The sequence below is a fragment of the Saprolegnia parasitica genome, assembly GCF_000151545.1.
Source record: "Saprolegnia parasitica CBS 223.65 unplaced genomic scaffold supercont2.57, whole genome shotgun sequence".
Taxonomy (NCBI): Eukaryota; Oomycota; class Saprolegniomycetes; order Saprolegniales; family Saprolegniaceae; genus Saprolegnia; species Saprolegnia parasitica.
This window is the reverse complement of record NW_012156451.1, coordinates 196395-207933: the sequence shown is the minus strand read 5'-3', so window position 1 is coordinate 207933 and position 11539 is coordinate 196395. Positions and strand designations below refer to the sequence as shown.

Below are 11539 nucleotides of genomic sequence, written 5' to 3'. Positions count from 1 at the left end.
CTGCGCTCACATGTGCACTTGGTGCTCGGTGCACAGCGCTTATGGAAGGCCCAGTGACGCTCGTCCCACCGCTTTCCCCAATCCCAGTCACTGACATCGTTCTCGACGAGCCCGCGTTCCGTGTCGCGCTTGAGACAATGTCGCCTCGCAACGACGACGTACTTCCCGCTGCAACGTCGCTGCCTCTGATGACGGTGCCAGAAGATGGCGCGGTACCAACGATGGCCGAGTTCATGGACCGAATGAAACCGGCCGAGATGCTGTCAACCCTCACGCGGCTGCACACGTTGATTCACGAAGCACCCGAGGACGACGTTAGCGACGACACAAGAGCCAAAGTCGCCAACAGTCTTGCGCTGCTTGAAGCAATGCAAAGCCAAGGGACTGAAATGGATGCATAGGCGTGTAGTTTATGATACTAGTATAAACGAGGGTTTCCTCGTAATTGATAAGAAGAACGGGGCTTCGTCCTCTTGGTCACGATTGGTCATGCCAAAACCATGTCACGTAAAGCAGCATTCGCAGCAAAGGTCGCAGCAAAACCAATCGACGTCGGGCGTTGCGAATGAGGACGCACGGGTAAGGGTGGCTCGAGGCTGCCCGTCTTGTACTTGGCGCGCTTATTAAACTGGGTCACACGATATACAGCGTTTTCGTCGACAAATGTCTTCAGCCATAGCACCTTGAACCTTTCCTCGGCGGGGATTGAATTAGGCTCCTAATGCAAACTCGTCCAACCATGTTGGGTAGTACTTCCCGAACCTGGCGCTGCTTGATGCACTTTTGCTTGGCCATTAAGTGCGCGAGCTTGACGTCGTCCCAGGCCGCAGGCGTCATTGGTCCGCGTATGGCAGCACCAACCGTCTCTGGCGTGATTACTTGCACGACAAATCGACCGTGCTGGGCCCGCGGGATCGCTTCGTAGATCGGGTACTGATCGTCGCCACGGTAAAGTGTATCTCCCAAAGTGTAGCACTCGCCGAATGCCAAATGCTCGTCGTCGTAGTATGTTCGCGGCGGAAGCGTCGGGCGTCTGAGTGAGCAGAGGCACAATAGCGCGACGAATGCCGCAATTCCTGCCACGATCCAAAGGACTGCTGTGAGAAGCGGGTCCATCGCGGGTCTAAAACGACACTTCAACCGGCATAACCGGTTAAACGCATTGCTCGATATTTCGGGACCGGGAAGCTAAACCGGTTCTCTGCTCTTCGTTTCGTGTGTCTGGTTGACAGCATTCTACTCGTCGAGAAGCAAGCATGGCTACGCGCAAAGACAACTTCAAGAAGGGCATCGACGTCGAGGACCAGCGCAAGAAGCGCGAGGACACGACGATCCAGATCCGCAAGGTCAAGCGCGAAGAGCAACTCCAGCAGCGCCGACGTCTGGCTGTACGCCCAACGCGCCTCCAGTCGACGCTAATGCGACCCGATCTTAGGCGGAATCCGCGGGCGTGCCCATGACGATGGGCGTGGCCGACCCGTCGCTTCTTGAAAAGGTGTGCGAAACTCTTGCGCTCGCTAGGAGCCTTAGAGCCTACATGTAGCTTGCCGAGTTGCCGCAGCTGTGCATGAACCTGCAGAGCCCCGACTCGGAGGTCCAGCTCGCGTCTGTGAGCAAGTTCCGCAAACTCCTTTCGATTGGTGATGTGAAGACTGTTATCGAAAAATGGTCTTACTTGTGCTGTAGAGAAGAACCCTCCGATCGAGGAAGTCATCAAGCTCGGGGTCGTGCCCGTCTTTGTCGAACTCTTGAAGCGCGAGGACTACCCAAGTTTGCAGTTCGAAGCAGCTTGGGCGCTCACCAACATCGCCTCTGGTACGTCGGACCACACCCGCACGGTCATTAGCAGCGGCGCCGTGCCCATCTTCTGTCAATTGCTTCTCTCGCCGAACGACGACGTGCGCGAGCAGGCTGTTTGGGCGCTCGGCAACATTGCTGGTGACTCTGCGCAATGCCGCGACATCGTCCTGAGCTGCAACGCACTGCGGCCACTCATGCAGCAGCTAACGATGAACTCCAAGACGACGATGCTGCGGAACGCGACGTGGACGCTTTCCAATTTTTGCCGCGGCAAGCCCAAACCGCGTTTTGACGAGTACGACCTTTCCACTCGAATTGCTGCAACTTATCCATCAATTGTAGCGTGCGCCCAGCGTTGCAGACGCTGGCCCAGCTCATTTTGACGCAAGACGACGAAGTTCTCACGGATGCGTGCTGGGCGCTGAGCTACCTTTCGGACGGCGAGAACCCGCAAATCCAGGCGGTCATCGAGGCAGGCGTCTGTCGCCGTATTGTCGAGCTGCTCATGCACCGCTCGCCGTCGGTTCAAACTCCGGCGCTGCGCACGGTCGGTAACATTGTTACCGGCAACGATATCCAGACGCAGGTCATGATCAACTTGAACGTCTTGCCGTGCCTGCGCGCGCTGCTCGAGTCGCCGAAGAAAGGTATCCGCAAGGAAGCGTGCTGGACGATCTCAAACATCACGGCCGGCAACACCCAGCAGATCCAGAACATTATGGACGCTGATATCTTCCCCGTGCTCATCCAGTATCTTGGAGCCTCGGTACACCCACAGACATCGCTCAATGATCTGTTGACGAGTCATCTAGACGGAGTTCGACATTCGCAAGGAAGCGGCATGGGCCATCTCGAACGCAACTTCTGGTGGCAGTCCGCTCCAGATCAAGCAATTGGTCTTCTTTGGTGCGCCATCATTATACGGCATGAATGTGACAGACTCCTATAGGCTGTATCGGCGCTCTCTGCAGTCTTCTTGACTTGCACGACGCCAAGGTCATTACGGTCGCACTCGAAGGTCTCGAGAACATTTTGCGCGTTGGAGAAGAGGAAGGCCAAGCCAACCAGACGTTTGTGAATGCCTTCTCCAACCTCGTCGACGAGTGCGACGGTGTTGAGAAGATCCAGATGCTCCAGTACAGCGAGAGCGAAGGTTTGCATCGTGATACATCGTCGAACCCGGTGCAACATGCCAATGTAGACATTTACAACAAGTCGATGACGATCGTCGAGCGCTTCTTCCAAGGCGAAGAGGTTGAGAGCGACATGGCCGCGCCCGCTGTACAGAACGACCAGTTTATGTTCGGCACTGATGCCTCCAACGCTCCCATGTTCAACTTTGGTCAGCCGCAGCAATAAGATCCCCGACCAAGGACCTTAATTTTGCCTATAAGACTTCAAGAAGACACGTCTCTGCACAATTTTCATGCGATCCGAAGCTACATTTACTATCAGCAGTTGCTCCCAAGAACGAATCGTTCAGTGTCGCAGCAATGCTGGTACAGTAGACTCGCTACCAGCGCTGTGCGTAAACAATTGACCTGAATAGAAGTTTCGCGACAGCAGTACAGAAGATACTTCATCAACTAGGGCCACACTATCGCCACTTGTTCGTTGGACCGACACCATGTCAGTAACGCATCGCTCTTTCGAGAGCCGCCATCGCCGCACAGACAAAATTGGCGTCTTCGTTGGTTCAGAGGTAGGTCGAGATCACGACATACAGCATCGAATTCAGCGCGTGGCTGCGGGTTAGCAGTAGCTAGGCTGTCTCGAGTTCTCAGTAGGACCTCGCAATCGTACGACTTCACTATCCCGAGCAGCCAGTTCCGCATAGGATCTAAGACGTCAGCTTCGAGGTCGTCGCGATACGCATCGAGCGGCGGCAGAGTAGGAAACGCACCGAGAGAAATGTTCTAGTCTTGCGGGCGAAAAAGCTCGTCGATGTCGCACAGCGCACCGGCCACTGGTCAGCAAGACCTCGCAGAGCGCTTGTGCAAACTCGTTCCCCAGCGCACATGAGCGGGAGGGGTGAACAAAATACAACAGCGTGACAGAGATGCCGCGGAGCATATAGCATATAGAAGATCATCGTGGCGGGTGGCCTCACGATCGGAATTGCCCTGGTCATCCTCTATGACGCATGCAACCGTACCAATAGCTTCCGTGCGCGAGCGCAACGCCGAGGCACAGCAGAAGTGCCACGACAAGAGGAAGCGCTGTCAGGACGCTGTAGAGGAGACACGTACGGACAAGAAGAAGCAGAATCTGGCGAAAGATGCGCTGGACAAGAAGGCGCGACGCGAGCGGACGCGGGTTGCTGAAGCGCTGGACAGTTTTCGCTCTCTTGAGCTGGCCAGCGCAGGCCTTTCGCTCCACCCACTACTACAACCAGGCCGCGCGTGCCACTATGCGCAAGGAAGGTCTTTCTCGCGCCAGTCGAGCGTGCCGCCACGAGCGTAGAGCCACACCAATCTGTAAAAAGTCGAGTCGAGGTGCTACACGATGGTGCCGGCCGCACGACAAGCCGCTCTCGCAAATTTCGAAGCTACCTGTGGCACGGTGTCCAAGGTTCGGACACGGCGGTGCAGCTCAGCAGTGCTGCTTGACTTGAACCCGGGCATGTCGTGGGTCTGGAAGCACTTGGGCAGACTCAAAAGCGGCCCCAAAAAAGGCTCCTCTGGAGCCGTTACCGACATCGTGTGCTGTGTGTGCCTGGCTGCCAAGCTGCCTGTCCGCGATTGCATCGTCACCGTCCGCGATTGGTCACCGTCAACAAGAAGAGTTAGTTCATTGAACGCCCCGCGTGAGTTCGAGGCCAAGCACCCCAAACTCTTCCCAGTGGTCGTCCCCGGAGATGAGACAGCGCCTGCTGCAACGTCGCCGCAACCCAACGCCCCAAAGGTCCGCGGCACGTTGGACCACTGCATCAGCAAAAGCAATGCCGACAACCTTGCGCGCTTGTATGCATGCGTGGCCCGACTTGTCGTAAACCGCAATGCTGCCCTTAACTTGGTTACTGACGAAGACGTAACAGTTCTACTCCAGGCCGCAACGTACCTCGCACTAGGCACGTACACGGCCATGACCAAGGGACAAATTGTTAAGTCCCTTGTGCACATGTTCAACTCGTGTGTGCTCAGCGTCAAGACGCTTTTTGCACACACGTGCGCGACATGCATCGCGCGCAGGATCGAGCCCCGGGTGGCCTACCGTTCGCCACGACGGGTGGGAACTCTGCGATCAAGCAGTTCTTCGGCGTCTCGGTGTACTGGATCGACTTCACGACTTGGGAGACGGTCATGCCGGAGAAAGCAGAAGATCAACTTTGTCGACTTCCTCGAACGCGAGCAGCGTAGCACGCTCAGCCCGGCCTCGTTGAAGAGTATTCCCGGCAGGAACTGGATCCATCTCTCTAACCTTGTGGTCGTAAACCTCTGGTGGTACAAGAACGGATGTCACCTCCGCCTCGTCGAGCGCATCGCGGCCCGTGAGCTGACGCGCCCGGATTCGAACGCGTTTCAGCAGCGTGTCTTCTCGTTTTGCAAGCTGATCGACTCGCCGTTGCGCCAGAACCTCGGCAATACCAAGTTTGAGATGCTTCTCGTCCTTGCGTTCAACAAGCGAACTCTGTCTGCCGAATGCGAGCTCGTTAAGGTGCTCGAGGCGACGATGACGGCCTTGGAGTCTGCCACGACACCCATTGACCTTAACGGCAACATCGACAACGATGAGACCGAAGCCGGCTTTATCGTCGTTGAAACGCTGCGGTCGGCGGCCACAGTCGGCACGGCGTCGAAGGAGCACAAGATTTCTAGCGATCAGTTTGAATTAGTTAGCATCCAATCACTGGGTTGATTCACTTATTGCGTCCGCGAGTCATTAGATAGTCAAGAAAGCAGGATGACTCGCTGTCCCTGCTGTGGCTTAGGGTGTCGCACGCGCTTTTGCATACAGCGCGAAGACTAAAGATGACCGAACACTACTCATTGTGATCCTACGTAGCTTAGTCGAGCGAGTTGCTACAATTGTGCGATAACAGGACTTTCATTGCTGACGATTGCTGCAATAATCAATCGTGTTACTGCACTTTCGATCTAGTAAGTTCAATGCTGTATGCAACGTAGTACATTCCTTCGAACTTTGTTCGTACCGGTATTCAAAAGCGTAGTCATGTGATACAGTCATGCAGTGGTATAAATGGTGCAAAAGAGATTTACGTTGCTTTCCCGACGTGCACTTTCTGGTAGATCGGATGCAGTGACAGAGGGTGCGATACAGAGGCAGCGATGCAGTGAAGAATGCCAGATAAACTTAGTGACTTTAAGGTCGTACAACGAATACTCGAGGTTTACAAAGATAAAACCATAACAAAATTCTACAAGTCAATCCGTGACATGATGCTATACAATAGTATACAAGCGCAGACCCAGAACGTCATACATGCGAAGTACCAAACAGTCGCAACCCACATAACAGAAAATAGACAGTAGACAGGACACCAGGATCTAACGTCAGCAGCTAACGTCTGCATTCGATCTACAAGATGCAAATTGCAAAAGGAAAAATGTCAAAACTGGGTGAACGTGGGCCCAAATCAACCCAAACCTGGGTAAATTGCATAAAAACACAAACACTTGGTTTAACTATTGGGTGGCTCGGGGCTGGCTGGCCTCCTACCCCTCCTTAACCGCAAATAAGACCAAAACAACAATTCTTTAACCTTTCTCAACACCTCACAGCACCCCCACCTACCCTTCCATGCGACTACCTCGCCAAACATTCCAAATACCCTGACGGGAACTTGAGCGAATGGTAATTTTTTCACTAAATCCTTGTTTTGACGCAGCTTCTACAAAACACACCGAGGTTTGTCATTTTCCCATTTCAAAAAGCAACCCAAGCCTTGACGCAGCATATACAAAACACACCGAGGTTTGTCATTTTCCCATTCCAAAAAAAGCAACTCAAGCCTGTTGAAAGTGAAGTACTCCGCTTAGTCAATTATCACGCATCGAATATAGTGCCTTCGCACAGAAAGAGGACACGAACAACGACTAGCAGGATACATTCGGAAACTGTGAACTAGAGCAGTGTGCAATATGCACACCACTGTCTAAAAAAACTGGCTGAGCTGAGTACTCTTGTAAGGCTTCGGGAGCTTTTTCAGAATTTGCCGTCCAATGAGCAGCTGCCGCTGTGATCCTAGACATTAGTGTCTGTACTCTGTTTCTGCACTGCCGTGTGGCTTGTGCTTCTTTCGTGCTTGCAAGAATTTTGATGTTGTATATTAGCGCGTATATTCTCCATGATATCTGTGGTCGCGTCACTACAGTGCGCGCCTACGTTCTTTATGTCACATATTGCTCGTGCAGACTTTTCTTCTCCTTCATATCTATAAACCGCAAGTCTTTGCCCTTTGGCCTTGCCGCAAAGGCAGCAAAGCATGGTGTTTAATAGACTCACTACTGCATCGCTGTCGCTATATGAGAAGGCATCCATCAAACCATGCGGAGCACAACAGGTCAGCAATAATAACTTGCAACTTTGAACATTTGCAAATCACTGACAATTGAAAATATTACGGGCTTTCGAAGGCTGCACTGCAATGCATACAGCATAGAAGTCACCTCGAAGACTCTTGATTGAATGCAGCATTTGTCAGCCATTGAGAGATCTCTTATGTACCAATAGAAGCAACCCGCTTAAAAGAAGCGACTCGGGATTACAATAAGTTATCGTTCATTTTTGTCAGCAGTCAGCACAGTCTACGTGCTAGATGCAAAAGCGCGTGCAAAACTTTGTAGCCGTGGACAAAGCAGCACCTGCCTGATAATGCCACCTCGTCGCAAATGCTACTCACGAGCTATCTACTTGAAATATATTGTGGCCGTAGGACCACAGGGCTCGCGTTAGTGCTGTATGAGGGCGGACATACCGGTGAGCGTGGACCGTATGGTTTTCGCGAGGCTTCCGAAACCAGTCATGTAACCTCGGCTTCACAGCACCGTGAGCTGAGCAAAACACACAGCGCTCGCGAACATCGCTACCCAAAGAAATTGAGTAGCGAGTCCAGCCTCGAGAACAAGTAACCCGGACGACTCTTCCACAACGCATGTGGGCAACCAAGACACTCTCCAATGCATTTGGCATTGCTTTCCAGATACAACAGTCACCTATATCAACGTCAAGTTGGGCTCATGATATGCGTCAGCCGAGTATCCGTTCAAGTAGATCATGGTCAAGGCTGCATTGCGTATAGCAACTGAAACGTAAGGCGTTAAGCCCGCGCTTGCAACCGCTTCGTGTGCCGATGACGACGGCTCTAACGTAGACGCCAAGAAGAACGATTAAGCTGAGAGATCGACTAGGACGCCGATATCGTAGGAACCACCAAGACTGACGACAACCACAGGAACGCCGAGAGAAAACTAGCTGTAACGATATATTAAGCGGACATTTCCATCGATGACGACGTCTTAGACTAGGTCATCATCGAGATGCGCACTACACGCTGTCCACGTATCCTGTGCTGATCAATCGACGACAGTCTCGAGGTCGACGCTCCCAACCACAATGTGCTAGCGTTTACCAACGTAAGGGAGTAGTGCAAGGTCCGCCTCATGCAATCCAAGGTCTACAAGCTTGACACTCGACTCGTTGCTGCAACAACGGAAAGATTGGCGACAAGCAAAAGTGCTCACCGGATCGTCGCCAGCCTCCAACAAGATAGAAAAATCATTCTCCTTGCTGCAGTAACAACGCCGACGGATGTACCATCCACAATATCTTACAACGAGAAGTACGTTTACCATTACTGGGGCTTTGTACCACAACTTTGGCCGTCTGGACCCTGCGGATGCTAAATAAATCCTCGGCTACCTCATTGCTGCGCAGTTCTTGAAATTGAACAATTTCGAAAGCAGGTGCTGCTCACATCGGGTCGTGCATGCAGCAACCGAATGAAGCCGCTACTCAGGTACTTTCGTTGCAATGCATCCTGCATACGCACAATGAGTTTGGTCGGAGGGCCACAGGTATCTCCCTAGTTTGCTTTAAGCTATTGGAGATGGGAGATTTGTCTTGCGAGCATCCTGACAACGGCGGAGTATCACCAAGAACACGACATACGACATGTCGGTCCACTATCTTTTATTATGCGTGTAAGGCTCTCTGCGTACTTGCACCTTATAACGAAAGGCGCCGTTGTCTGCTCGACGCTTCGAAAAGCAACATGCCGTACCAGCTTCGTCGCACTGTTGGTTTTTGAAAGCCCACGTACGTTGTCGGACAACGTGCACGAGAACTTTTTGGTGACGATACTGCCACTTGATGGCCTTCTTCGCTTACAAGTGGCCCGTGTTCAATGTGATTTCGACGAGCTCTTTCGCTCACACGGCTTGTCCTTCTTGCTCGGTGCGTATCGCAAGCTCCTGGAAGTTAAGGTCTTTGATCCTATGTGCAACCAACTGCTCGCGATCGAGAAGTCCCTGTATTTTATATGATATATGGCGGAGAGGTGTGGGAAAGTTAAGAGGATAAGATAAATGCAAAAGCACGAGCAATCCTACAGAGAACACGAGCAAGTGTACCACACAAAACCGACGCTACGTTCAACGCCACGGTACTTGCGCGATTGCCGGTAGCTCAGTTATCTGACCAGCGCATTTTATACATCTACCGACAGCGTCGTAGCTCTTGAAGACGAGGTACAAGCTGCAACAGCAAACGACGACGATGATAGGCTTTAAGGAGCATCTCCCAACTACCGTGTTGCGTTCCTTAACTCCATCCACCTCCACAACGTCTCGGGCTTAAGGTCAACGCTACAGTCATGCTGCTGCGCAGCTTGTGTCCATGTCGGTGTATGCAACGCAACGGAACGCGACTTATGCTGCGGGTATTGCGGGACCGATGCATTCAGGCTACGATTTTGACTGGCGCGCAAGCTGGCGACATTGTTTTCGTACATCAACGACGGTACGCACAACAGGCTGCCATTTTAACTGAAGGGTCCACAGTTCCCATTTCGTCTGGCATTTGCGATGACTATAAACAAGTCGCAAGGTCGCCCGGAACCTCGAGTTGGCATCGACCGACCGGAAGGAACCAGTTTCCGCGCACAGACTGCTCTATGTCGCGATGTCACGCGTTCAAGCGCGTGCCAGCATCGAAATCATGGTTCTCATTCAAAGTCGAATCTGGACGGACGCACGTACACAAAATCATCGTCCACGAAGATGTCCTGGGCTCGACCAGTCGATACGAGACAGACACTGCGCTACCATAAAAGAAGCAAAAACAGCAAAACACGAATCTCATGTCGTAGGTTCGCGGTGTACATTGAGATTTGCTCAAGAGGTGGCAAATTCAAAAATGAGCCACCCGTGCCCCAAGAAGTTCGGAGAGCTCGCTGCTCGCCCCGAAACTGTGCGCACTCGCTTAGCTTGTGGGGCCGCTCCGCAGCCGAGTCGGCTTAGCCCCCGGTCGGTCAGAGCTTGGTGACCAGAGGAGGGTGCACCTCTTTCCTTTTCCACTTACAGAATGGGAGATCAAAATAGAAGATCTTTGTGGCGAGTGGCCTCGCGATTAGATTGTCCTGGTTGATCATCCTTTATGACGCATGCAACCGTACTAATTGCTGCGTGGCTGCTCCAACTAAGGCGTGGATTATATGTCGCGGCTTGCTAAGCGCATCTAATCCTTAGGAGATGCTTGACCACGTTGGATGACATCGAGCTTTCGTCAGCAATTCACAGTTCCTTTATTCAACAATGGGGACCTACATCTAAAAAATTTCTAGCACTCTGAGATGACAAGGAGTAGTCCAAGGTCTTATTCGCCACTGTGGTTTCTGCCCTGGACACAAAGAATCTGTAGCAACAGACAAGTCAGCACCTGCCTGACACTACAACGTACGAGCTTTCTACTGAGTATTACCGTTAACCAACTGCTTCACCCCAAAACGAGTGTGGATGTAGGGCCACAGGACTCACTTTAGCGCTATACACTGCGTGAGATTGCGCTGAAAGAGAATTAAATAATAACTTGCTAGGTATATGGATGATGTACCGACCAGTAGAGCAACCTACCGGTAGTCAGAACCCACCGCACAAACTAGCCTGGTGCTCCGAGATGTTGTGAGATCGGCGTTCCGAGTTCGAACCGCCAGCACTAGGCTGTAGCTCTCTCCTCCTTAACGTAGCGAGCAGGTTGCAAACAAGCCATATAATTCTTCCGCTGCAGTATCGCATTTCATTACATTAACAGACGACACTTGTTGTACTCTCGTGTACATGATACCTTGATCTTGTTACACTGATGCATCTTGACCGTCGGGCAGGTGGTGCTTGAAAGCAAACTTGGCCGAGTCGTCCAAAAAGGAGCGGACTTCTGGCGTTGCGTAGTACTGACCCGTACTGCGGTTTATTTTCTCGTCCTCACAAACGCTGAGGAGAACCGTGTGGATTGCGACGTCGAAAACTCCAAGAAAGAGGCACGAGATCGCGTAAGCCAAAAGACCGGTCGCGATGAGCGGCGGGAACGGGCTTGTGAGGTGCAACGATGCGTGTGACGCCTCGAAGGCGTACATACCGAGAACGCACAAGGCCGTGATGAGCAGCTTTCCCATGAACAAGACGTAGGTAGCGACGATGCTTTGCGTACCAATGCGGCCGAGGTTGGCGGCCACGAGGTTGAATGCGTCGACAATCGCGTGGCAAAATGAGCCGCCTTTCAT

At 52.4% G+C, this 11539-nt stretch overlaps 4 protein-coding genes across 4 annotated transcripts; 2 read left to right on the top strand and 2 right to left on the bottom strand.

Moving 5' to 3' along the window:
- Positions 1–422: 422 nt before the first annotated feature.
- Positions 423–1147, bottom strand: SPRG_10641 (hypothetical protein). The gene is made up of 2 exons (XM_012349766.1): positions 763–1147; positions 423–718 (listed from the first exon to the last, which is right to left on the bottom strand). Exons 1-2 carry the CDS (start codon positions 1114–1116, stop codon positions 488–490), a joined length of 585 nt encoding a protein of 194 aa, XP_012205156.1. The 5' UTR covers positions 1117–1147; the 3' UTR covers positions 423–487.
- Positions 1148–1228: 81 nt separating this feature from the next.
- SPRG_10640 (hypothetical protein) lies at positions 1229–3159 on the top strand (the record flags this gene model as incomplete). Its single annotated transcript, XM_012349765.1, has 8 exons — positions 1229–1388; positions 1436–1495; positions 1544–1640; positions 1687–2095; positions 2143–2566; positions 2613–2706; positions 2750–2953; positions 3002–3159. The coding sequence occupies exons 1-8, from the start codon at positions 1257–1259 to the stop codon at positions 3157–3159; spliced, it is 1578 nt and encodes a 525-aa protein (XP_012205155.1). The 5' UTR covers positions 1229–1256.
- A 1817-nt stretch (positions 3160–4976) lies between these two features.
- On the top strand, positions 4977–5658 carry SPRG_10639 (hypothetical protein; the record flags this gene model as incomplete). The annotated part of the gene is made up of 2 exons (XM_012349764.1): positions 4977–5066; positions 5119–5658. 2 exons carry the CDS (start codon positions 4977–4979, stop codon positions 5656–5658), a joined length of 630 nt encoding a protein of 209 aa, XP_012205154.1.
- Positions 5659–11113: 5455 nt separating this feature from the next.
- Positions 11114–11539, bottom strand: SPRG_10638 (hypothetical protein; the record flags this gene model as incomplete). The annotated part of the gene is made up of 2 exons (XM_012349763.1): positions 11114–11239; positions 11285–11539. 2 exons carry the CDS (start codon positions 11537–11539, stop codon positions 11114–11116), a joined length of 381 nt encoding a protein of 126 aa, XP_012205153.1.